Below are 27,502 nucleotides of genomic sequence, written 5' to 3'. Positions count from 1 at the left end.
GTTTTTGTGTTTTCTGTCCTGTGATTGGTCAAGAAGACGGTCAAAGGACTGAATAAAGAGTGAAAGTCTGAGGTAATGTTATTGGTAAATGGGTCAAGAACAAAGGCCGAGGATCAGAAATTATAAAAACAGGTTAAAGATTGGTAAAATACCCTGAACTTTTCATTAAACCTTGAGAAAGAAACAGGGGAGGGTGCATGAGTAAAGTTTAATTTTCTTTTTTAATTGTAAAACGATGTAGCTAAAATCTACTTTTACACAACTTGTACTTGAAAGAAAATAAAGATCAAGTTAAAGAATTCAGTTCTTCTTTAGAGCCTTGAAAGGCCAAAGTGGACCAGAGCAACTTTACAAACCACCACTGATTCATGCAGGCACATTTTTAGTTACTGTCATACATGCCCTGAGGAACAACCGGAAGGTTTTTTGGAATCATAGTTTAAACTTTAGCAAAAGTTTACAGCTACAGTAATCTGTGTGCGATCCACCGGCCTGGCATCACAATAATCCTGTTTTTCAGATATCAATGCAACTTGAAACAGGAATAAACATACATATTGTGTACTAAAACTGATTGGTGACTGCTTTTCAAACATCAAATCCCCTCTTCTCTAGCGTTTAACATCATCATCATTCTTCACTTTCAGCTTGTCATCACAAACAAATAAAGGTTGAAACCTGCAGAACTTCATTGTAAGTTTTATCACCACCGTGTTTTTACACTGTTGGAAAATCCATGGGTAACATTCAATACCATAAATTGTCTTTCTTATAAGGAGCCGTTCAGTGTCGGAACCTTGGATTATAACATCCAAACATCAGCCACAACATTTAAACCACTGGCAGCTCTTCTTAGTGCAACAATCTGTTGGCGTTCACATCAGTGTTACTTGAACACATGTAAGTAAAGACCAGTCAAAAGTCCCCGGCAGGTCAGGAACGGGGCCCAGAAAAACAGTTTAGGAGGCGCTCAAAGAACTCAAAGACTCTAAAGTGTGCACCCACCTTCCAAAACTCCAGAGACAACTCCAAGGGAATCTGATGGGAAGAAAGCCCAGCACACAAACATCTCTCTGCCATCCGTAACATCCAAAGAATCTTTTGCAAACGCAGAGGACACACTCAGATGTCCTTTACCTATGTTCTGACAGGTTGACCTACTCGAGTGGTCATGCTGTTTGTGCTTCACTGAGCTGTTGGTTGTAGCAGAAACTAAATATGGTGCCAAAAAGCCTCCAGTTATACATTATAAACTAGTCATCTGAGTTATGCCACATTATAAAAAGTAATAGAATATTATTATCAGTGGTTAACATTTGTCTCCTCTTCACCGATATTTCCCCAAATACTTCTAAAAAAAAAAAATGGCTGTTCACAAACCGGATCTTGATGATTTTAGGGGACTATGTCAATGCAAAAAGAGCTTGTTTGATCAGTTCAGATGGCATTGTGTGAGCCAGTGGCTCCCTCTGCTGGGAGACTGCTCGACTTCCAACGCACTGAATTTGTCTGCAACAGGATGTTTTGCTTTGTACTTTTGACAATACCCATGTTTTCAGCTGATATAAAACCTTCTCTAGATTATAAAAACACACTGTTGTCTTTATCCTAAATTAGGTTCTCCCAAAGGAAAGATCAGTTTGGAGCCGTGTGCACGTTTTTATCCAAAGCGACCCACACTCATCCCAGGTAGGGTATGGGACTCTCACCTAAGGACCCCTACTGGAGGTAATTCCTTTCATGCAAGGGTGTCAGGACTCAAACCCAGGTCACCCATATGAAAGGTGCATATCTTACCACTACACTATCCAGTCCCTGCATGTATGGCTGGATAATCACAGCTCTGTATAAGACCAAAAACAGGTTTCATCTTGAGGTTTCAAACCAAACCATGGACAACATGTCAAGGATATTTATTCAAAGGTTAAATAAATGGTCGTTGCCTTGAATACATCACTTTTAGAAAAGGCTCCGACTACTGCTCGAGGCATGTGAGGACATTTTAATTTGCCCATACATTTATGGTATTGCAAGTAAATACTTTAAGCTGTAATATGACTCAGATCTTTAAAAAAAAACAAAAAGAAGCTTGCTGCCAACTGCACATGTTAGAGATTAAGCTGACAAATGGCAGAACATTTCCTCCACAGTGAGGAAGATATTGCAAGATCAGTCTATTCTGATCAGCCAAGGACCACACTGTGAAAAATGTAATTTCAAGTTTATCACAACTGTTTTAAATGCTGTAAACATTCACATAAACACTGTAGCAGATTGTTACAGTACGTGTTCGTTGATATTTCATTTTGATGTAAACAAGATCCAACTTTTCACTTTACTATCCTTGTGCAGTTCAAAATATTACAGTAAGTCATAAAGGGGAAGAAAAAAAAGCACCATCTCACATTTAGTCTTTTTAAAAACCAAATTAACCGTCCAAAACAATTAAAAAACAAAACAGCTGTTATGATTATGAAAACGCCAAGAGAATAACCACAAAACAAGTTCTTTTTTTTATATAAAAAATGGTTTTAACAATTTTTTCAGTATAAAACATTACAGATTCAGATGCCAATCAAACAAATTCACTGTCATTTCAAATAAGGAACTCCCCAGTCAAACGTTCTACAATAAAATACAAAGGGTTCTGTTGGTAAGGGATTTTCTGTACTTTTTTTCTTTTTTCTAATTACGGGTAAAATATAACAACACAAAGCCTAACAATCACTCTTCGCTTGCTATAATATTAATAATAGAAAAGAACAAATGTGAACTCCTGGTCCGAACAAAGCCCAAGTCTCGAAATTTGTGGTCAACATGGCATCTATGCAGTCTTCTGCTGGCCCTTCTTCCCGATGAGGGATTTGTGGATGTGGGGAATGACACCTGGAAAAAACAAAGAGAGGAACATTTTTTTTTTATTTCAAATGTTTCTAAAAGGCAACTTTTTATATGGCAGAGCACCTGAAATTAGCATAGCTACAATACCCACGCTACAAAGACAAATAGTGTGATAAATTACAGGGGGTGCTTTTAAGTGAGCTCACCTCCACCAGCAATTGTTGCCTTGATAAGGGAATCCAACTCCTCATCACCACGGATGGCAAGCTGCAAGTGACGGGGAGTGATACGCTTCACCTTCAAGTCTTTGGAGGCGTTTCCCGCCAACTCTAGCACCTATTAAAATATGAAACTAAATTATCACAAGGACAATCGAGCAAACAAACAAGTGGTCACAAACATGCAGAGATGGGAGAGCTTACTTCAGCGGTGAGGTACTCAAGGATGGCAGCACTGTACACAGCCGCTGTGGCTCCAACGCGACCATGGCTGGTTGTGCGGGTCTTCAAGTGTCTGTGGATACGACCCACTGGGAACTGTCAGGAAGCAGGCACAAAAGTGCGGTTTAAATAAACCAATGCAGCAGAAATATCTCTGATAAAAGAGGGTTGTATTTAACACCTGTAGCACACCCACAAAGTGGCGCATGAAGATGGAATGGTATTTACCTGCAGCCCAGCCCTCTGAGAGCGTGATACTGCCTTTGCCTTGGCTTTGCCACTGTCTTTTCCTGCTTTGCCACCAGCCTGCATGGAGAACATTTTCAAAAGGGAAACAACTGAGCATGAAATCAGAAAAAAAGAAGCAATCTGACAGAAATTAGCAACATGGTTTGAGTTTTATGCAAGATTGAGCCATTCCAAATTACAAAAGGGCCCTTTGTACTTTAAAAAGAACAGCGATTGGCGATTGTTTTTCAATTCCTGATTTAAGAAGTAAGACTCGTGTTAGCGCGTCAATAGGTAACGTTGCAGATACCCTGCTGAACAGTTATCGCTTTCCCGCCAATCTAAAATAAAACAAACTAAAGGCGGCATTTAGAGCGGCGACCGAAATCACACGCGCATCACAACAAATCATAAATTAACCCACTAAAAAAAATCATTACACAACCGAGACCAAAAAAAAGAAAAAAAAAAAAAGGCATAAGTTGTCGGTGGGCTGATGTCAAATACCCGCGTCAAACAAAACAGAGGCGCCGCTTTGATCATCAAGTTTTCATTCACCAATTTAAATAGAGAAAAAGTTTGCCCTAACAGTCATCTTGGCACTCAGAGACCACGCACGCGGCTCTTCGTCGATTTACTTTCAAAATAGCCGTTTACTAAAAGCTTCTGAGTCAACTAGAAACAGCCGCTCAGCCGTTAAGAGAATGCAACTGCTACACTTAGCCTGCTAATGAATGCTAACGCACCTTTCAGGCATCGAGTCAAAGAGCACTTTGTGTGAATCAAAGTTTAACCTCCCGCAGAAGCGTTTCACTTGTTCCGAAGAGATTATATTTGAAAAACCATAACGTGGTGAAAACGAAAAGCTACCTTCAATGGAAGTCTTTACAACACAATACTCGCAACGGTAACGCTACTGGCGATGCTAACGTGTTAGCTGACAGTTAGCTCTTTTAGCAAAGCTTTTTAACCACATCAATTCTGGTCGAATTTTCTCAGTTAAAATTTTAAACAGCCTTCTCTACAACTGCAGATTCACTCCAGCAAAAATATACCGACATTCCGGGCAACGCATTGAGCGTTAACTTAAGCACACATACCATTTTTTTCGCCTCGTTATTTGATTGTAGAACTGAGTGGATAGCAAACAATTTCGGCTCCCGAAAGCAAAGAAACAATAAACCCTTTCGAAAATCTTTTGCATGCGACCCCTCGTGGGAGTCTAGACAGCCAATCAGAAAGTGTGTTGTTACTTCGAATCTCCAATTTGGCCAATCATCAAACGGCTTGCAAAAAAATCCACCCATCCCCCATCCAAGATCATCCTGCCTTTGCGCACGGAACCAACAAGTAGGCGGGACTTAATGTGTAGAGTGTCCTCACTCTCTGGTGTCCTTCCAGGGACATCCATCTCTAAAATGTACAAAATAAATGGTTGTATTTTAAATTAAATTCGAGGACACGTAAAGTATCTTTAGAAAAAAAACAGCTTTTGTGCAGACTTAAACATTTAACTCGTGTGACATCAGCAAATTCACGCAAGGACCATTTAACTTGGAAAAATATATGTTCATCGTGAGTTTGGTACCGTTAGGGAGCGCTGATATGGATGTTAACGAAGATCCAACCGAATGTCATCTCGAGGGCGGTTGCGTTTTGTTGATAGGCAACAGGCAGGGCCAATGGGGGTTCAAGCTCTTTATCTGATGTTGTGATTGGCAGCCACCGCGACCAATCAGGGCCGAGTACACAGCGTCCGGTTTCCTCCGCTACCTCGGCAATCAAGGGGAGAGGAGGGGGAGGGGTTGGGGGTCAAAGATACGCAGAGAAACGGGCTGCTGGTGGCGAAGATGGCGGATGGGGACAGTGGCAGTGAACGCGGTGGCAGCAGCGGCGGCGGCGGCGGTGGCGGTGGTGGGGGAGGAGGTGGCGGGTTTCAGCATTACCAACGGGAGCCGGAGACCCAAGAGCTTGCCTCGAAGCGGCTGGACATACAGAATAAACGCTTCTACCTTGATGTAAAGCAGAACGCCAAAGGCCGGTTCATCAAAATTGCCGAAGTCGGCGCTGGGGGCTCAAAAAGTCGTCTGACCCTTTCTATGTCAGTTGCGGCTGAGTTCCGTGACTACCTGGGGGATTTCATAGAGCACTACGCCCAGCTTGGGCCTAGTACCCCAGAGCAGATCGCTCAGTCATCCGGTGGTGATGATACCGGGCCCAGACGGGCCTTGAAGAGCGAGTTTCTGGTGCGTGAGAATCGAAAATACTACCTCGATCTAAAGGAGAACCAGCGGGGTCGGTTTCTCCGAATCCGACAGACCGTCAACCGAGGCCCCGGTTTCGGTGTCGGTGTGGGTGGCATCCCTGGAGCTGGCATGCAGGCCGGACAAACCATCGCACTCCCGGCCCAAGGCTTAATAGAGTTCCGTGATGCTTTAGCCAAGCTGATAGACGACTACGGTGGAGATGAGGAGGAGCTGGCCGGCGGCGGAGGAGCCGGGGGCTACAGCGAGCTTCCGGAGGGCACATCAATCATGGTGGACTCCAAACGGTTCTTCTTTGATGTTGGTTCCAACAAGTACGGAGTTTTCTTACGGGTGAGTGAGGTGAAGCCCAGTTACAGAAACTCTATAACAATTCCCTTCAAGGCGTGGGGCAAGTTCGGGGGAGCATTCAGCCGCTACGCCGAGGAAATGAAAGAGATCCAGGAGCGGCACCGGGATAAGATGTACGAGAGGAGAGCCGGAGAGGAGTCGGAGGGAGAAGACGTGGAGGACGATTGATGCAGAGGGGAGAGGTGGCTTTTTGTGATTAAGCTGACAACATGGTGCAAAGCCTGGAGATAAACAGAAACGGAGAGAAGAACGACTATTTTGTGCATGACGAATCGACTATAAAATGCTAAAACAACGGAGTAAAAAAAAAAAAAAGTATATTTGACTGAGAAAACACTTTATGTAAGAGAATCATGTTCTAAAGTTTAGGTGGATATTATAGCTAATTGAGTGTGGACTACAGTAGTCAGCTCCTGTATGAGATTCCCCCAGTAATGAAAAAAAAAAATATATAAATATATATATTTAAATATGAATCCATAAATATATATATATATATATATATATATATGATTGTCCAGTTTATAACCTCACACATAGCCCAGCAAATTAAGTTTGGCAGAGACACAACAGTAGGTTACCTGTACCACTTCCTGACTGATACCCAATGGTAAGAGCTCGCTCAGCGCTGGCCTGTATTCTGTGTAGATTATGAGGCAGTGTTACAGTTGTGCGTGATTTTCAAACCAGCAGGTGCAGATTGGGAGTGAGACAGAGCGCCTGCGACGCCCTCCATGGCTGTGTGTGTTTTTGTCTAAAGTGACCTGTAACGAACGGCTTGTCCAGTCAGACTCACGACACCCAGAGCCACAGTCTCAGCTGCAGTGGGCACCCCTGGCATCGCAGGATATCCTCTCAGCCCAGCGAGGTCCCGTAAGGCGATCTGTTACAAGCACACGGCTCATTTGGATTCGCTGCATAATCCAAATGAGTCCAAACGACCTCCCCTCCTCCTCCTTTCACACCTTCTCTCTCTTTTTTTTCCCTCCTGGGCATCCCTCAGGTGCTGACCTCCTGCTCCAATAGCTGAGGTGCAGTGAGGCCTGCTCACACGCAGCTTGTCGTGTCTCAGGGCTGGAAAATCCCATCCGTATACTGGGGCATATCAGCGTTACCTGTGCCTGTGCATTATTCTCAAGAGGTTTTGGGTGCTGATCTGGTAAGCCAGTTGCTACAGCTGAGCCGTCTGTGGCAACTGATGACGTCTCCTCTGATACACGGCCATGTTTGACCTTTGTGACCTTCTTGTCAAAGGTAACCCAGCGCGCTCGGGCCTCTGGCGCTGGTCACAATTTTACCAAGTTAAAGCTTAATATTGCCGGGCTTGAACTACAGTCTCAAGGGTGTCCTTGTTGACTTGCATAGGGTGCATTATTTGAAACCTCTATTCTTGAACTCAGACCATTTACGACTGAAGCAGTATTCAGTCTGATTGTAACAAAAAATTTGGTGCTTTTGCAACAGGAAAAAAAAAACCCACAATGGGATGTTGTAACGAAAGAAAAAACATATATATATACTGGAAGAGATTTACTAACTAAAAAAGAAATTAAGTATAGATAGAATTATTTTTCAAAAGAGATATATTGAAATATGTCTTGGAAATATGAGACATTTATTAGATATTGCTGCCTAAAGTGGTTTATTTAAAACACTAAACTTGGATGCAAAGGTCCAGGGTGATATTTCATACCTGCTTTTTTTTTTTTTTTTTTTTTCCTTTCATTTCATTTATTCCTTAGAGGAAATTAAAGAGTACAACAAATTGATTACGCAGTATGTTATAGCAATTTTTAAAGACGACTTCATTAAAGTAGTTTGTCGGCAAACACTCAGCACTCCAGTTCACTTTACAGAGCGTCGAGTTCTCCCCTCGTTTCAGCCCACACCTTTTTACCATGTTTTCTCATGAATTGGCTTTCCATCGGTTGCCATACGACGCAGACATACCTGCAATCATCATCACTGCATCTTTAGTGCTCCTTTTTAAGAATATGATCATTTTTGCATGCCTGCTCTCACGCGGAGCTGCCTTGTGTTCTTTTCTTTTGCATATTTTTGATTGCTGTATAATGGTATTTATCCTTTTTTTTTTTTTTTTTTTAGAGCAGTTTCAAGTTTTATTTCTCTGTTGCAATAGACAAAAGAAAGTAAAAGTTTACTTCACAGCCTAATAATGAAAGAAGGAGGAAAAAACACACACAAAAAAGCGCCACAGCGTTCCCATGTTTTTGGGAAATGTCCCTTTCATTGTCCTGCTCCCTTTGGTGTGTAAAAACCTCTCGTTGAATTTTACTTTACCCACTTTAACACAGCAGAGAAATGCCATATGAAAAAAACAAACAAACACGGGAGCAATACTTTTTTCTTTTCTATTGATATAAGTATACTATATATGATATTACACATGCGATTGAACTACATCCTTCCTGTACTGTGTCACGTGAAATGGCAGCTGTTTCAGTCATGTGTGTTCTGCTGTAATATTCTACCAAGTTCCTTTCAACAAGAAATAAAAAAAAAAAGTTTTTGCTCAGGAGACGTGTGGTGTTTTTATCCTCCTTTAGTGGAAGTCACTGGGAGTGCAACAGTCGTGTTTCTGTGTGTTTCTCATTAGTTATAGAAGAAGAAAAAAAGTGTTTCCATTATCTTTTCCTTGTCTGTAGATAGTTCATCACAACTTTCCAGGCCTTAAGAACATGTCTTTTAATATATTCAGTGTACTACTACTTTATAATAAGAGTAAAGACACTAATTACTTACAATATAAGGAGGTGAAAACCACTTATCTAGGTTAACTTTGAGGTAATTAGTCCAAATTTATTGCACAGCTCCTTATTGCTTATAAAAGTGGTGGAATAAATACTTAGCAAGTATGAAAAGCAGTTAAAAAGTATAAAAAGCTGAAGTACGTAACCCCTTTGTTATGTCGTACATGACATCATCTTGACTCTTGATGAAGATGAACGTTTTCTGTTGCCGAACAAGTTTTTTTTTAAACAACTTTATGTTCGGGTGTCTGTTTTTAGCCCAGTCGTTTCCAACATGGGGATCAGATCCTTCTAAGGATTCAAAAGATGGATTTAAGGACTCACAAAGACTTGTGGGAATATATAGCAAAGCGGCTCCTTTACTTCTTTAACTTAAGTCTCGAATGAAGACAAACTTTGTGTGATTCAGACAGTAAAGGTCTGCTGGAAGGAGATGCACCTAAAAGACATCCAAAGGACACTGCAGGAAAGACTGCTTTGAATCTCAGGTTTAAACTAGGAAAACATAATACCTTTCAGAGCCTCTAACATGGATATTGAATCTTAAAAAGCACTAAGTAACCTGTAAGGTGTGGATAGTGGAGTAAATGGTGCAATGTTCCCCTCTAAAGGACAATGACGTAGAAGTACAAGACACTTTGCAAAACCTTCTCAAGGATCCTCACTTTTTATCAACTCCAATGTTAAGACTTATTTTCATCCAAACTGTATATAGAGCGGGTATACTTTAATGTCTCCCCCAATTTTTTTTTTTTGCAGCCTGTGTTATAAACAGTCAAATTTGGCCTTGTGACAAGCTGGTGGTACCAAAGTCTGTTATGTGTAGACAAAACACTGGTTCATCTCTTCACCGAAGTGCCTTTTTGATGCTTGAATGATAGACATGTCGAGTTATGTGGCTTAGCATAAAAAAAATAAGAAAAAGATACAAGAACTGGACTGAAGATTAGTGAAAAACCAGTCAGTGTCCAAAGAAAAACTATTGCTCAAGGCCACTTTAAAAGATTACAAGAAAGTCTGGCTGCTTGGAAGGAAAATATGAAGGAATGAGGGGGTGATTCAACACTTTAACACAGTACCGTAAGCCTGATGCAACAAGATCTGGAGTTTCATATCGGAGTTAGTAAAAAATAGTAGAAAGAAATCAGGCTCAGTTATACAGCTGATTTCACAACCATGAGCAAAGTGTGTTACAAAATCACTAACAGTATGAAATATCATGATGTTAAGAAACTGAAGTTTAGGTGAATTTTAAAGACTTACTCATCAGGTGACTCCTTTGATGAGTTACATCATTGACACTGAGGGCATGGGTGTTTATTTAAAAAATCATTAAAAATCACCTCATTGCAGAGGTGGAAGGTGCTTGAAAGTTTGTGAATTCTTTAAATGATTCTATATTTGTGCAAAACTATTTCCTAAAATACCACCAGACCTTCACACAGTTCCTAAAGGTAGATACAGGAAACGTATCCAGTTGAAAAAATAGTTGGATTGGTCTTTTTTTTTGGATTGATTTTGCATTGATTCAGTATCACTCTGAATTGATGAACAATAGAATTCGCCAATAAGAAAGAAGCTTTTCAGTCACCTCTGGGTACTCCGGCTTTCTCCCACTGCCCAAAAACATGCATGTTGTGAAGATAAGACTGATATATATCCTTGTTCTTTAAAAAGAATAGCACCTGACTAAACTGACTAGCTGACTAACTATAAAGGTTTACATACTTTTGTCATCTATCTTTTGCATTTGTTTAATTGGGTTGTCCTAATCTCCCTTTTTGACTTTGATATGATGATGTTTTACATTATTATATTTTGTATTATAGAGCATTCACTCGCTTTCAAGTACCAGGAAATCATAGAATATATCCAAATTCCTAAATCTCTATGGCATCTAAGTTCTGCTGTAAGGTGGAATAGTAATGGAAAACAAGAATGCAATTTTAAAAAAAAACGAACTTACGTTCCTAGCTTCTCCACATGTAGAAGAGTCCTTAGGCATTGGAACCAGTGGTGGGATAATTGGGAAACTTAAAGCACTTTGTAGAACCAAGCTAATATTAAATGATGCCATAAAACTGCAGATATTAATCATTTAAACAATCTGAATGCTATTTTTTGTCTTATCGTAACCAAGGAAATGAATACATTTTGGTAAATTTGGGTTGTTTCTTCAATATTTTATCTAGTAAGCAAGTATTTATTTGCGGTCCTCCCGAGCACCTCCCGACCTCCACCACAGACTTCTCAGAAACGCTCCAACACCTGTCCTGATCTTGTCCATGGACTTCTCTCACCAGTCATGCTCACTTACTATGAGCAGCACCATTAATGTATTGTGTATTGTTCAGTCTTAATATAAGATATAAGAAAGTATTTGAACATCAGATACGCACTGGCATGTCAAAGTTCATGAACCCTTTTGAATTTATAACATCTCTTTGTAATGGAAAATAAAAAGAAGGCAGTTAAATAAATATATATATGTACATAATAAATATATATAATAAATATATTAAACTTGATGATTAATTCATAGACATTCATAGAACCGCTGTAGTAAAGTATGTAATGGGACCTTTACACTGAACATCACTAAACTGTGCAATATAAACATGTTTTTTTGTGGTTTCTGACGCAGCGCTGACAATACATGGCAGGTTTGAGTAAGCCATCAGACGCTTCTGCAGCAGAATGGGTAGAAAACGTGGGTTTGAACTGACTTGCAGTAAAATGCCATTACAACACTGTTTTGCAACACTGAGGCAGTGTTATTTTAATCTCGATTGTGATTAAATTAGCTGGAAGAGTGACCCCGACAGGGAGGGAAACAGTTTTGTGACAGCAGAGCTGTGTCGAAACTAGTTATTGGAGAATATCTTGTAAAATATCCAAAATTTCACAATTTCACTGATGAGTAATAGCACAAGGGCAGTCATGCTTTTATTGAGGCTGTCATTAAGGTCAGCTTGTGTGAAGCCTGCATTATTGAATATAATTACCTGTATATTCGGCATGTGTTGCATCCTTTTTTTGGGGGGGGGGGTTTACGTTCTGTCATCCACCTTGTGTGAGGAGGATGATGCTAAACAGATGCTATACACTCCTCTGTTTAACCTTGGTAATCAGCCAAACAAACATCATCCACTGCTCCTTCCTGGGCACATCTACCAAAAAATACCATCAATCGTCTTTTCACAGAGACGGCACCACTCAGAGCTTTCTGCACACCCTCAACAACCTAAATCAGCACCCGGTGACGAAGAAGAGGCCAAAATGAAAACCCACGGAGCACTGATGTGTGTGAGAGGGAACAGCTCAAGGACACGTAATACCGCCCTGAGCCGGATACCAGCGAAAGAGGGGATTATTTCACATGGCCCTGGTGTCCTGATGGCCTGCACCAGAAATACAAGCCAGGCTAAGCTGCACATCCATCATCCAGAGCAGGCGAGGAGTGAGAGGCTGTGTGGATTGGATCTCTATGAGGGGGTAGGGTGCACTCCTGGTACCCAAACAGATGCCCCATGTGCACTCCGCCAAATGCATGCATCCATGCATGCATGTGGCCAATCTTGCAGGGGGATATATGTTAATGGATTCAGGAAAGTAAGTGAGAGGGTTCCCGAAATGTTTACAAACAGCATTCATCCTCATTCTTGAACTGAATTCTTCAATTGGACTGGATGAAGTTGTCACGAAGTGTGGTGTGGAGGTGAAGAGAGAGGACTCGAATGCAGATTTATAGTAAAAATAAAATTTATTCCAAAGAACTGTAACAAAAAGCGAAAGCAAAGCCGGAATTCAGAAAACCTAAACTGACGAAACCTTAAGAATAGACAAAAACCTGACTGAGAACTAATATGTGACGCTAACAAACCAGACTTTAACCCGACCAGATGGATGGATGGACAGTGAGGATGAAGAAACCGGGAGACTAAATACTGTGGAGGGTGATTGGTGAGTGAGTGCAGCTGATGATAATGAACACAGGTGAAGGGAGTGAAGCTGATGGCAGGGCAGGAGAAAGACAGGAAAAAAGTGGCTAATCTAAAGACTAGACACAAACCTAAAATGCAAAACATGACAGAAGTGCCTTGAGATGACATTGGTTGTGATTTGGCGCCATATAAGTCAGATATATTGTGGGCATTTTTATTGAACTGAATTTAATTGAATTCTTTATCCCATAAAGACAGGATACAACATAAATGTGTACTGTATATAGCTTTATTACTTGGATTACATGCTTTTCCCTTTCAAGCCTGATGCAAAGTAAATCCGTCTTAGATTATGTTTGTTTATTTTCAAACACTGTTGAAAAAACTGAGAGCAAAAACAATATTTATAATACAAATTAAACTCTTTAAAATATAATTTTTTTCATTTAAAGTTACCGTTTGTTTCACACTTGTTAATTAAAGTCTCCTAAAGCAGTGGGACTTTAAGATCTCATCAACCAATATCTTATTCAGTATACAACACAGAAAACTCATGATATTTTGAAAGTGAGACAGTACTAGCTCATCTTGGACCAGATGGTGACAGTACGTCTTTTAAAGAGTAGGGACGGGGGCAACACCGGGCCAGAAAAGTAAGTTGCTATAAATATCGTAAACGAATGAAAGAATTTGTTACAGCTAATCAGGCTGATTGGCAACAGGTAAGTAACATGAGGAGGCAAAGACTCTCAGAAACAAACATGGGAAGGGGTTTGGCAATCCACATTTTTCTAGAGCCATTTCAGAATAATGTTCCTCTGTGTAAAACTTTATTATTCATCTGTACATGATATCATCAAAAGATTCAGAAAACATGGAGACTTCTCTGTGCACAAGGGACACAGCTGAAAATCAGCATTAGATGTCTGTGATCTTCAGAGCCTCAGGCTGCACTGCATTAAAAACAGACATGATTCTGTGATGGAAATCACTGCAAGTATCCATCGTCAGGCCTAATATCATTGCAATCCATTCAGACATTGCAGAGATGTCAGGCATTATCAGTACCAGATTTTACTGTCTGTCAGTTCTCTCTTGTGTTGTGTTACCATAATTACTACAGTTGCTGAGTCGTGAGTATGACAGAAATCTCTATCCTACAATCTCCAAAATACTCCAAAAACAAGAAGTGCAGATTCCGTCAAACCTTTGCTCACAGTTTTGCAAGAATATGTCTCAGTGTCTCTCTATTTCTCAAAAAGTTAGGAGGACTCAAAGAGTTACAGACAGGACAAACAGGAATCATCTGACAAAAAAAATCACAGTTCCAGGAAATTTTTTCTATGTTCTGGAAAAGGGGGATTTTTTTTTTAAGATGGCACAGAAATGGAGTCTATTCATCAAAAATGTTACGTTACATTTCTTAGGTTTCTTAAATATGAGGTGTCTCAAGTAAAAATTCTTCAACAAAAGGGATTATCCCGTTCCGCAGCATTCTTTTCCTTTGCTTAAAAGCAAAAGGACCAGCCTAATCATCCACCATCCTGATGGTGTGGTGCAGGCTGAACAGAGATGCAAATGATTAGGATTTCTAATAACGGCTCACAGCACCTTCAAACAGGCAGCATTGAGTGCTTTATTTTGTGGTCTTATGATCAAAAACAAGTATACTGAGGCACAGTTTGAGCGTCAGATTTCTGTCAGCTTTGTGAGATGGAGGTGTCCATTTACATTAAGAACCTTCTACCTATTTGTGCCATTTACAGATGGTTTATGCCTACTTGTAATGAGAAATTGACATCATACCTCATGTAGTGCTATAGCCAGTATGTAAAAAAAAAAAAAAAATCTAAAACGTGAGTTTTAGATGGACACTGCCCTGCACAAAACAACCTGAAGATGTGTTGCCATGTCAACATTTCTAAGTATAGATTGTGCTGCTGTTGTGGAAATTTTGTCTGAACTCCCTATTAAGATTTTGCTTACCTTCCTATTACATCTGATGAGAAGTGAAATATAGACTTTCAAAGTTTCTGCCGGCCGGCCACGTGTTTATTTTCTTCTGCAAAAGAGGTCAGTCCTCACCAGTCAGCGTTCATGGTGAAGAAAGACCCCACACAAAGGAAATCAGTTGCATTTATACAGGGTTTGATTCCCCCCCGGACGGTCTAGCACTTTGGGGAGATGCAGAATCTGGAGACAATGGTCATTTAAATGATTATTGTCTATGTGTTAATCAAGAGACGAATGGTCTGCAGACATTGGATTTACAACAAGGTGTCATCTAAGAGACAAAAGGTTAGCAGACATCGAATTTACCATAACACTGCTATCTTGTTTTTGGAGAAACGAACGCACCTGTGCAACACACCTGTTGAACATTTTCCAGTGAGAATGGAAGCTTGCTTTGTCAGTTTAGCTTTTCTCTGGGGTTTGTATGCTGAGACTGTCCCAAAGACATGCATGAAGGATGATTTTAAACTGGGTGTAGGTTTGATTCAGAGTACACATGGTTTTCTGTCTCTTGATGCTTACCCTGTGATTGACCATGCTTTCTTCTTTTCTGTGTCAGCTGACAGAGTCTCCATCAATCTCCAGTTCATTAAATTAGGAAAAAAAGTGAAAGCTGATGCAAAGATGATAAAGTATTCACATTTGGGCCTGATCCAGGCTACTTATGGCACATATGGTTCAGTTATAGTGCTGGCAAGTGTTATGTAGGCCTGATATGGGACAAAGATCATGAGATGGGTCTAACTTTCGGTTAAAGCACGTCTTGTATGAGCCAGATGTTGCCTCAGTGTCATAAGCAGGCTTTGACATAGGTTATGACAAATGTTGTGAAGGAAGTGGCCCAAAGAGCCAAAGGGAACACAGATTTGGGCGTTGTCTGATGAAAATGTGGCTGAATTTAGGCAGATTCACCTTAATCATCTCCATATGTGTCATCCACGTCTTGGACAATAAATGTGATCTTGATCCAAATTGATAATTTCCTCAACATGTTGTTATTTGTTTCAATGAAATGTGCCCGACTGGTATCTGTGATCTGGTTTTTGACTAATATGGACAAATCAGCAGAGCCATCATTCATTTATTCTGCAGAGTGAGTAATGGCAGAAAAACAGAAGTGCACTGACAATTTAGATGAAGCAAATGAAATATTTAGATCAGTGGTTTGGATCAGATCTGTGAAACATTTACATTTACTTCAATGACCTGAAGCACAGTGTTTGTGTAGCAGAATTCTTCTTTTGAAAGTGCCAGCCTCCCTCCTGATTTACCTGCTTACTCTGTCTGATACAATCCACCAGCAGCTGGTTAACAAACTACATAATAGCGACAGAAGATGGAGGATTTGTGAAGAGAAACAAAAATGGATCAAAGACGACAAAGCTGATGATGAGAGGTGGGCTGAGGAAGATGATGGAGGATAAAGTGTGAGGTAGCTGAGGATGGTGTATACATCTAATTTGGAGCTGAGTGGCTGGGGAACCCACGCCTGCAGAGCAAATATCCTATAACAGTGAAACAGGGTCTTCTGAGCTATTTTTAGCATGTGTTGCCATGTGTGAGGAATGTTCACCGCTGTGCTCTCAGGCAACTGTACATTTTCAACACACATGACAAGCGTCATCCTAATCCCACGCATGAATGGAGGAAATGATTGGCTCAGTTTCACAGAACTGGACAGCTGAGATGCAGCTCAGTGAATGATGGGCACACACACACATAAATACTTTACGGTGCACCTAAAGGAAAATGTTGTTTTGAACATATCTAATTAAGGAAACGTCTGATCCTGCCTTGAAACAGACCAGAGACTGGGTGCAGGGTGACGATCTGTCTCAGTCATACCTCTGAGATTTTGGGTTCCTTTCTGAGCGTGAAGTATGCTGTCTCGGTGTGTGTCTCTGCTTTTAGAGTAATATGCATTTTGCTACAGATTCAAAGCTCTAATCACATTGACTGTTGGCATGTTTGGTGCAGATCAAAGACTGATTTTATAGAGAAAAGCCTCATTCAAACTGGGGAGAACTGTCACAGTCATCTGCTGTTTATTCACTGCAGCCCTGAAATCTTTTTTACACATAGAAGCTGCATGTGTGAACTAAACATTGTGTGGACTTTAACATGCAATTCACCTAATTCAATGTGCAAAGAATTCAAGAAAACTGTGTATACTGATGATGTTTGCTGCTTGCTGCTTGTTTTTTTTTTTTACTTGTCTGTATGCTGCAACTGCAAAGTAATTTCCCAGCTGGGATGAATAAAGTACTTCTATTCTATTCTATTCAAAATTGTTTTTTTAAATTACTTTTCTTTCCATGTTTTATCTCTCTGTCTTTGTCTCCCCTGTTCTTCTCGCTGTATCTGGATGGTTCATGGTCCTGTACCGGCACAGCAGCTGAAGACAGAATTTTTGCTGTTTCTCATATTCACTTCTCTATTTAACTGGAATATGATGCACAAGTGATTGTGTGTGTCAAGATAAGCAGTAACACTCCAAATACGAAGGGTCTCTAGGTTGCAGTATTTATATTGTTTTGTAATGACATTTTAAAGTTATCTTCATTGATGTTTACTTATGGATATCATTGATAAGATCAACACTTTCTCAAAATGTCAACTCAGCGTAAAGAGATAATGCTTTCTTGCAGTGGTGGGATACGTTATCTCTAAAAGGTAACGGCAGTACCACGTTAACGCCACATGAAAGCAGCAGAGATCAACTGACTGTGCTGCAGAGCAGCAGCTCACTTCACACAACCTGTTCGTCCCACCTGCAGCAAGGAAAGCCACAAAGGCCAAGTACTCCATGGAATTCAGGTGCAAAAGATTTTTGGAGCATCAGACGTTAATGATTACATAAAACCGATGAAACGCTTTGTTTTTGTGACGACTCCACCACAGGATGGTGTTCCTCAGGATGAACAGCTATTGCACAAAATGCTCCACTTTATTCTAGTGCAAAGGCAAAATACAGTAGTTCTCCCTGCGTCAGGGAAAAACTCTGCACATCAGGGTTTTAAACAATATGTTGTTGTTGTTATATGTTGCAGTACGTTTAGGAATTTAGCAATTCTTACATAACTGCACGTTTTATCATTCTTAATTCTGGAAATTAACTTGAACAATTAAGACACAGCCATCCCTGCAAATGCTACTTCCTCTCTTTCACTTCCATCTCTTCTTCACTTTACATCCCACAAGCTGAGAGTTGCTGTGCGCTCAAGCAAGAAATTCTGTTTAAATCACTAAATGTACTGACATCCACCACATATAGTTTCTATTGAACAGCTTTATTTATCACAGGTGTTTCAGCTCCAAATCCAAGAGTGCTTTTCTGAAAGCCATCACACTCAGTAAAACTGCCATGGAGCATTATCTATGGATTTCTTTTTTCTTGGGCATGATCTTTTCCTTCTCCCTGCCTGTGTTGCCTTTGTGGTGTCATGTGGCATTTAGCAGCTGCATTTTGTAAAGGAAGTCATAACATTGTGGGCTGGAGCATTGGCAGAGTTGCAGATTCGGTTTACTTCAAAGCAACACTTTAGTTTTCTTTTCACAGTTCCTTTCAACTTCGGCTATTTGCATTAGCCATAAACATCTAAACCACTAAATAGGGTTCAGGCATTCAAAACAAGGGGGGTAGGGTTAGTACCCTCTGTGTTGACAGTACAATTAAAATAGCTCTTGTAGGTAAGTGTGCCTATTTCACTTTTGCGGCAGAACAAAACCAGCTTGCTATCCTGCATCAATATGTCTGTTGAAGCTCTGAGTCCTTGAAGTTGTTTGCTCAAAGCTACTAAATGGGCTTTTTCAGGTGCACCACTACCTACAGTGTTTAACTGCAATTTAGCAGAATGTGTGATGCTTTTAAATGCATCTCCCTGTGATGTGCATATGATGGCTGCCCTGCATATCTTGCATATGTTTAGATGACTGTTTGCGCACATTCTCATAAACAATGTTGCTTGCAGTATGCAGGAGACCAGACGGGTATTGTAGTGGCAAATGTGGCCAACTCATGTCCATGAATTCGGTGCCTTCCACTTTGTTAATCTCTATTCTGATGGTAAGTAACCGGAGTCTCAGATCGGTTTGTGCCTTCCAAACAAATCTCTGTTTCATACAATGACATTTATTGTACGCTGAAGAATTTATCACTTGGAAATGATATAGTAATTATTACAACTGACGAGTGTCACCTCTGGTTGTGGTCGAGACGTGGGGAAGGAGGACCCGGATGCAGATATTTCACAAAAAACACTTGATTCATTCCAAAATACAACAACCGGAAAATAAAACCTAAACTATGAAGAAACTTGGCAACAAAACCCGACTATGACTGTGAAAACATGGACAAACCTGACTTGACATACATGCTGTGACTTCAGTGATGTGAGGATCTGGCAGTGTGCATGGGAAAACCTGGAATCTGAATTCTGAAGAGGGTAATCGGTGAGTGAGTGCAGCTGATGGCAGGACAAGAACCTAAAACCTAACAAAACTAACGGACATGACAACGAGCAGATTTTCATTGATGTATTATTCTACATCTTATTTTGAGTTTCATGTCAATGCTTTTTAATGAATAGCACATTAGGCTGGGTCACTAATGCTTCTGTTAAGGTCCTTTATAAACAGTCGTGTGAAAAAGAAAGTACACTTCTTCAATTCTAATGCCTCACATATCAGGACAGAACACAAATAAGATGAACAACAATATCTCAGATTACATAGCGTCATTGTCGACCGTGTCCCTCGGGGACTCTTGTTGGGGGTGCTCCGGGAGTATGGAGTGCCGGACTCCTTGATGTGGGCTGTTCGGTCTCTGTGTGACCGGTGTCAGAGTTTGGTCCGCATTGCCGGCAGTAAGTCGGACATGTTTCCTGTGAGAGTTGGACTCCGTCAGGGCTGCCCTTTGTCACCGATTCTGTTCATAATTTTTATGGACAGAATTTCTAGGCGCAGCCAGGGCGTTGAGGGGGTCCGATTTGGCAAACTCAGAATCGGGTCTCTGCTCTTTGCAGATGATGTGGTTCTGTTGGCGTCGTCGGGCCGTGACCTTCAGCTCTCACTGGAGCGGTTCGCAGCCGAGTGTGAAGCGGCTGGGATGACCATCAGCACCTCCAAATCCGAGACCATGGTCCTCAGCCGGAAAAGGGTGGAATGCTCTCTCCAGGTCGGGAATGAGATCCTTCCCCAAGTGGAGGAGTTCAAGTATCTCGGGGTCTTGTTCACGAGTGGGGGACGAATGGAGCAGGAGATTGACAGACGGATCGGTGCGGCGTCTGCAGTGATGCGGGCTCTGCACCGGCCCGTCGTGGTGAAGAAGGAGCTGAGCCAGAAGGCGAAGCTCTCGATTTACCGGTCAATCTATGTTCCTACCCTAACCTATGGTCACGAGCTGTGGGTAGTGACCGAAAGAACGAGATCGCGAATACAAGCGGCCGAAATGAGTTTCCTCCGCAGGGTGTCTGGGCTCTCCCTTAGAAATAGGGTGAGAAGCTCGGTCATCCGGGAGGGGCTCGGAGTAGAACCGCTGCTCCTCCGCATCCAGAGGAGTCAGATGAGGTGGCTCGGGCATCTGGTGAGGATGCCTCCTGGACGCCTCCCCGGTGAGGTGTTCCGGGCCCGTCCCACTGGGAGGAGGCCCCGGGGAAGACCCAGGACACGCTGGAGACTATGTTTCTCGGCTGGCCTGGGAACGCCTCGGGGTCCCCCTAGAAGAGCTGGAGGAAGTGGCCAGGGACAGGGACGTCTGGGTTTCTCTGTTCAAGCTGCTGCGCCCGCGACCCAACCCCCGGACAAGCAGAAGATGATGGATGGATGGATAGTATCCATAACCCGTTGAAATATGTATATATGGAATAAGATTAAGTTGACATACCTTAAAGTTAGCAGGACCTCCTCTGCTTCCACAGGCTAATATATAGCTCCTGTAGTTAATCTAACAGCTTTGATTTAGTGTGCTGATCTGGGCGGTCTCTGGAGAATTGGTTAAACTCTTAATATCAATCCAGATTTTTATTATGTGTCCCATCTAATAAGCAGTAAACACCCTGCTCTTTACTCTGTTATATGTAAAAATATTCCGCCACCTTAGACCTTTATCAAAGCAGATATCTTTTGATGCCATATCTTGAAATGTGTATTTAGAATGACTGCTCTCCACTTGGGGGAAAGTGGGGGGAAAATGTTGGCTGTGAGAAAGTCACTAAAATATGCTGTTATTAGTTGCATATTTTAACCTAACATCTGGTGCCTGACTGTAGTAACCGAAGCACTTTGGAATGTTTGGAGCAGATTTATTATTATATTTATATAACCTCTTTCGGTATTGAAGATGAGAGGTCTGGATTTAATAATGAGTTACTAAATCTACAGCTACAGCGATCATTTCCCCTGGCTTTGTTGAATGTAAGTTTGTGAAAAGTTTACTTTTCACACGTCACGCAAATTGAGACGTTCCGCATTATTATTGACAGTCAGACTCCAGTTTTGAAATGCGTGTTTTATAATCTGTCATTTATCAAATAGCTGCGTGGAGAAAGCAGTGAGGGCTGTCATCAGGGGGCGGGGCGGGCTGTTTGATCATGTCAATCAAACGGGAACAAAAAACAATGCAAATCGGGTCAGAACGGCACCAGCATACAGTATGAGAAAGGGAGGAAATGACTCGTACAACGAAGAAAAGAAAATGTAGCCACAACAAATACTGTGAAACTATCTACCCCCGTGGGAAACCAGTGCAAGGGGAGTCTGGTAAAGTTAGAGAAAATACAGGAAAGCCATACCCTTAAAGCACTATAATTGTAAGAACAATTGTAGTCCTGACTGTCAATTTTGTTTAATTGTACACAGTCAGGTGTGTTAACTGGAGAGGCACTGTGAAATAGTATGAAAGCTCCATACTATGTTTTCTTACGTGAGAGAACTTGGGAAAGTTGTATTTAAATAAGATATATTTGTTAAGTTTTTATTTGCAGTCTGTTATGAGCTACTGAATCAATCAGATGGCAAAGCATAGTAATGTTACAGGCTAAGGGGCAGAATACAGATGTTTATTTCTTTAAAGTTACTTTAGACTACCTCGATGCATTGGTATCCCACATTGTCCCACTCAAACATAGTCTTTGTTCCACATCTGGTGGAAAAGTATAATTTTACTTTTCCCTGAAGTGAGGTGACATGAAAAAAAATTCACATTCTGGTCTGCTTCAGGTTTTTAGAGCCCAAATAATGCCACGTATTTATTTCATCAACAAACACAAATGAAGCATGAAGAAAATATGAAACATCAAAACCAACATAAAAAAATCTACATCAAAAACCATTTAGGGAATGCTTTTACATAAAAAAAAGAATACTTTGAAAAAGAGGTTTAAAAACATTAATCAAGAGGAAAGCTTTGAGTATTAAGACCCACGCTGCATACCACCATACCAAGTGTTCTTTCATTCATTTTCAAAACAGTTAAAAAAATAATATCAAGCTATAGCATGGCACACATTGCTGGAAACCTTCTACTCCAAGCTGGGTGGTCTTGGGATATGTGGTAGAAGACAAAGTTGAGTAGGTGGTCATTCCAAACAGAACAAACGCAGAGAAGCTACACGGTGGTGTGGTGGTTAGCACCGTCGCCTCATTGCAAGAAGGTTCCAAGTTCAACTCCCAGCTGGGGCCTTTCTGTGTGAAGTTTGCATGTTCTCCCCGTGCATGCGTGGGCTTTCTCTGGCTTTCTTCTGCTGTTCTTCCTTTCATGCATGTTAGGTTAATTGGTGTCTCTAAAATTGTCCTTAGCATATGTGTGGTTGTGTGGCCCTGTGATGGACTGGCCAGGGTGTACCCGCTCCGCTCCCCCGTGACCAGACCAACAGATTCAGTGGGTATAGAAGATGGATGGAGGACGTGAGCCAAGGAGCCGATAATCTTGAGGCATAATACTAAGCACAGGAATTGCTGGCTCAAAAATAAGAACCAGACTGTTCCTCAGCACAGTTACACACACAGTTGAGTCGAGCTACGGCTCTGGATTCGTCAGCCCGACTTTAAGGAGCTCGATTTGGACAATTTTGATCAGAATAACATGTTTGCATGCTTTGACCTGGAAGTAACTGAAAATCATATGTTATAACATGGCAAAATTCTGTTTTGCTGTTCAATTTGCTGTTTGACCTATAGGAATTTGCTATAAACAGTCCTTGTATACTGAGGAAAGTACACACGCACTGGTCCAATTTTATGGCCTCCTTGTTCAACAGAATCTCCACTTAAGAGGGAATATAAACATACTGAGTCATTTCGTGTCTTACCACTAAATCATTGAAGATGTGATGAAGGCTGAGCCCCACAAAACCATGACCCAAATTGGACAATTAATTCAGAGTATTATTCAAAAGGTGTTAGAAACTGTACAAAAAAAATTAACGTTTGAATGAAAAAATATCTTCACACCTTGGACACGTGTGTGATTACAGCACAATCCTGTTCGTTCCTAGTGAGCTGAAAACTGCTTCCTTTGATTGTGAGATACAGGGCGACAGAAACAGTTTTCAGGTGGTAGTAATTAGATCCATCGACATTTTCCTTCTGAAACCAATGATTGTCAGGTCGATCTTCCATATTCTCCCCATCGACCTTCTCCAGCTGTCAACACACAGAACAGAGCATTAAGAAATGGTCAATTTTATAAAGAACAAAGTTGGAAATGTGCCCAAATTATGAAAATTTGTCATTAATAAATTTCTATATTTGCCACCTCTGGATTTTAACTTGATGAGCCAAAATCAAACTTCTAATGCTTGTGTGCTCCCAAAATTTGCTCCTTTTTACTGTTCCTACAAACTAAATCCTTTGAAAATATTTGTATGGTAATATTGTATTGTATGGTATGATATTGTATATGAAATCTATCGAATGGAGAGAATTACTTTCTCTGTGAAGCTCCAGGACTGTAAATTTGAGGAAATTTGGAAGAAATGGAAAATGTATAGTCTCCTAAGACACCCAACCTATGTTTAACAAGAAAGAAGCATATTAACATCTTGCTTGTATGTTTTAGTGTTTGTTTGTTTTGTTTTTTTCCCTTTGTGGTTTTATTTTTATATATCACCTCATGTTCTGTTCTAATTATAAAAAAAGTAAAAGGATCAGACTGTAAAGGGATGTAACCTGTGATAATAGTATGATTGACATGTAACGATCCTAAATAAAGACAAAATAAAAAAATAAAATATATATATATATATATATATATATATATATATATATATATTTGTATCCAGTTTCCGGCTTTTACAGCAAATTTGCAATATTGACCCAATTTTTCCTTCTTGGCAGCCCCGCTGATTCATTTTGGTTCAACTAGCCCGTTCAATTCAGCCTGTTGTGCAAATGAACAACCCAGTCTCACAGATAAACGTGTAATAGCTACGTTGGTCCACAAGGGAAAACGTGGTATTGTCACAATTTGGCCCCCAAAATTGTGACAATACCACGTTTTATTTGGCCTATTCATTTACACTGCTTCGCAACCAGGTCACGTGACTATCAAGTTTCCCTCAGCTAAAAAAGGAAAATGGCCGACAGTCAACCTTTTTTCTGTGAAAAACATAACATTTTAAGAAAGCATCTGCATTTGTATGCATTTCGATAGCATTTCTAGCGAGAACTATGCATCATATTTTCAGAATTTTCGTTCAGAGAATGTAGACGATTTTTTGTTTATTAGTTTCGCCGAAGATTTTGGTATCTCCTGGAATAAACGTAAGAATAACACGTTTTTACCGTTGTTAAGGTGGTTACTATGGACGCTCCTATCTCTACGTCACCGACCTAATTTCTGTTTATAAATAAAATAATATATAAGATATAGCCACATAACAATAGTGACCTTATCATAGAAATGGTTGATAAAACATTATCAACCATTTCTATCAGTGGGCCATTATTTCAGTGAGCCAGTAGAGAGAGAAGGCCTGTTTTCAGGCATGGGCTTTTTTTTGTTTTTCAACTTTATTGACCAAACGTGTATCTCTCATAATATATTCATCATAAATATATAATACACACAAAATATATACATATAATCTGTTTTTATGCGACTATAAATTACCCTTGCAAACCGGAAGTACTACAAGTACCGTGTTGATTTTGTATGATATTACATGGTGCGGCTCTAAAAGTATCTGAAGTAAACTTATTAAAATTTTTCTTTGTATTGATCATCGAGATCAAGTGTAATTACTAATTCGGCTGTACTTGATATTTGATATATTTAGTAGATGTATGTTTTTCCAACCCTACTTTGCAAAACGGAAGAAGCTGCTAACCCAAAACCACATTTCTACAATAACAGTTAGAATATCTAACATATACCAACATCTTGACTTTTTTCAAACCTCAATCATATAAATGAAGTATAATTACTAATTCGGCTGCACTAGATATTTGATATATTCAGTATATATATGTTTTTAAAACCCTACTTATTTTAAAAACGGGCGTATTTCTTATCATTTGGAGTGGTAAATACTAAATTGAGAGTACAAGGAGAGATTTAAAGGGGTGGAAAACACATTTATGTCATCAGATTTTAAATATGCAACTGTGAAATTGGTGAAAATGATGTTTTACCATATTTGATAGCGCCCCCACTTGGTGGCCATACCCATATGGGTATAGTCACATAGCTGAAGTTAAGAGCTCTCTATAACAGTTGGTTCCATATCTGTAGCCTCTTCTGTTAATGATTAACAAGCCTTCTAAATTGCACTGAGGTCAACATTCAGAGGTCAATATTTCAAGGCAGGACTGATTTATAATCTTCACACTGACATATGTTACTCACCAGGTCAAGGTCTTTTCAAAAATGTCTTTAATTTTGTCCTACAACAAAGTTTAATTTTCAACTGTGTTTGGTGTAAGCTTCTTTCAGGTATGGTTTCTAAGACCATTTGATTGTCCAGCCTGGATGAAATCAAGTCTTTGGATTTTTTTTTCATTTTTGGTCAGAAAGAACCTTCAAGGTATTGATCCTTTTCCTAATCATGTTCATAATTTTGGATTTGGATTATTTTACTCATAGGTGGGTGACAATGGGCCCCTGGGCATGTTTTACCTCAATTATACTACCCTGCACCGCCATGCATCGTCTGTAAAGACAGACATATGTGTGTGTGTGTGTATGTTATTTGTCCTCTGTATTCACTAGTATAATACTACTACTCTTTCATCCCTATATTAATCAGCCCAACTTCTTCCATCAAATCAGATACACATATAACCATATAGACATATGTATGTTTATGTCGGCATACATACATACATAAATAGGAGTCATGTTTTTTGGTAAGTAGCTCTTTAAGCAGCTCGGAGTGGTTGCCAGGTTCGCTAAGTACCTGCGTTTTTTACGCATTACGTGACCAGTCCGCCTCTATTGGGTCAACAGCCACACTGCTACAATAGCTACCAGGCAAGCTAAACATAAAAGACGAGCTCTGGCAACCTGATAAAAAAAATTTAAAAATGCAGCAGGACTGATGTGTGCTGATAACGTCTATTGAATAGACTGATAACAGTCAAATAGGGTGCATAGATATACTTATATTATTATTTATGATAAAAAAATTATCTTTTATTTTTTGTGAATACATATTCCAAAAAAATGAAAATGAACAGAGTTAAGCATATTAGAATGCATACACAACAGAAGTTCTGTTGTGTCATATGTAACTACACACAATTAAATCGTTGTTCCTTCACGTCAGCCTAAATTCCTTTGCATTGTCCTGGTCGGGCTGCCGTGCCTCAGCCATTGATGCCAAAAACACCAAAAAAAACAAAAAACCAAACCAAATATTTATATATATATATATATATATATATATAGATATATATATATAAATATTTATTCTTTTAAACAAAAAGTATGGGGAATGTCGAAGCAGGTCGGTGACGTTGAGATAGCAGCGTCCATACCAACCACCTTAACAACGGTGCAAAACGTGTTATTCTTACGTTTTTTCAAGGAGATGCCAAAATCTTCGGCGAAACTACTAAACGAAAGATCGTCTACAGTCTCTGAACAAAGATTCTGAAAATATGATGCATAGTTCTCACTAGAAATGCTATCGAAATGCATACAAATGCGGATGCTTTCTTAAAATGTTATGTTTTTCACAGAAAAAAGGTAGATAGTCGGCCATTTTCCTTTTTTAGCTGAGGGAAACTTGATAGTCACGTGCCCTGGTTGCGAAGCAGTGTAAATGAATAGGCCAAATAAAACCATAAAATCAATAAAACCAATTTTGGGGGCCAAATTGTGACAATACCACGTTTTCCCTTGTGGACCAACGTAGCTATTACACGTTTATCTGTGAGACTGGGTTGAAATGAACTATGGGCTACCCTTTGACAAATTCTTGTGAGTTTAAGAGTGAAAGCTTTTTTGATTTTCAGTCCACTGTTTATGCTGAAAAACAAACCTGTTAAAATAGGCTTAAGTGATCCAGGCATAGTGAGACAAAACAATTAGTCTGGGAAAGCAGGTGCAAGATTCACACACACATTGTTTGGCTTATTCAGAGAATATGAGATTACTCCGGCTTGTTCTTGAGCTTCCAATGAAAGAATCGAGCAAACAAACCCATGCG

At 40.2% G+C, this 27,502-nt stretch overlaps 2 protein-coding genes across 3 annotated transcripts; one reads left to right on the top strand and one right to left on the bottom strand.

Moving 5' to 3' along the window:
• Nucleotides 1-1,897: 1,897 nt before the first annotated feature.
• On the bottom strand, nt 1,898-4,719 carry h2az2a (H2A.Z variant histone 2a). 2 transcript variants are annotated; one of them, XM_075467316.1, is made up of 5 exons: nt 4,610-4,719; nt 3,510-3,587; nt 3,264-3,377; nt 3,048-3,177; nt 1,898-2,886 (listed from the first exon to the last, which is right to left on the bottom strand). In XM_075467316.1, exons 1-5 carry the CDS (start codon nt 4,610-4,612, stop codon nt 2,825-2,827), a joined length of 387 nt encoding a protein of 128 aa, XP_075323431.1. In that variant the 5' UTR covers nt 4,613-4,719; the 3' UTR covers nt 1,898-2,824. The 2 variants fall into 2 exon arrangements, with proteins under 2 accessions (XP_075323431.1, XP_075323432.1); XM_075467317.1 differs by lacking the exon at nt 4,610-4,719 and having other exon boundaries at nt 3,510-3,593.
• Nucleotides 4,720-5,344: 625 nt separating this feature from the next.
• LOC142381966 (transcriptional regulator protein Pur-beta) lies at nt 5,345-8,663 on the top strand. The gene has a single exon (XM_075467315.1). The coding sequence runs from the start codon at nt 5,360-5,362 to the stop codon at nt 6,290-6,292; it is 933 nt and encodes a 310-aa protein (XP_075323430.1). The 5' UTR covers nt 5,345-5,359; the 3' UTR covers nt 6,293-8,663.
• The last annotated feature ends 18,839 nt before the right edge of the window (nt 8,664-27,502 follow it).

The sequence above is a fragment of the Odontesthes bonariensis genome, chromosome 6 (genome assembly GCF_027942865.1).
Source record: "Odontesthes bonariensis isolate fOdoBon6 chromosome 6, fOdoBon6.hap1, whole genome shotgun sequence".
NCBI classification, from domain to species: Eukaryota; Metazoa; Chordata; class Actinopteri; order Atheriniformes; family Atherinopsidae; genus Odontesthes; species Odontesthes bonariensis.
Note: the sequence above shows the minus strand (reverse complement) of the source record. Positions and strands in the feature narration are given on the sequence as shown.

What these genes read in the sequence shown, in the direction of transcription:
- h2az2a (XM_075467317.1), bottom strand. Translation starts at nt 3,593, where the DNA reads ATGCAGGCTGGTGGCAAAGCAGGAAAAGACAGTGGCAAAGCCAAGGCA. An exon ending in CTCAGAGGGCTGGGCTGCAG is followed by an intron (nt 3,378 to 3,509) that starts GTAAATACCATT and finishes GCTTCCTGACAG; the next exon opens with TTCCCAGTGGGTCGTATCCA. An exon ending in TTGAGTACCTCACCGCTGAA is followed by an intron (nt 3,178 to 3,263) that starts GTAAGCTCTCCC and finishes ATATTTTAATAG; the next exon opens with GTGCTAGAGTTGGCGGGAAA.
- LOC142381966 (XM_075467315.1), top strand. Translation starts at nt 5,360, where the DNA reads ATGGCGGATGGGGACAGTGGCAGTGAACGCGGTGGCAGCAGCGGCGGC.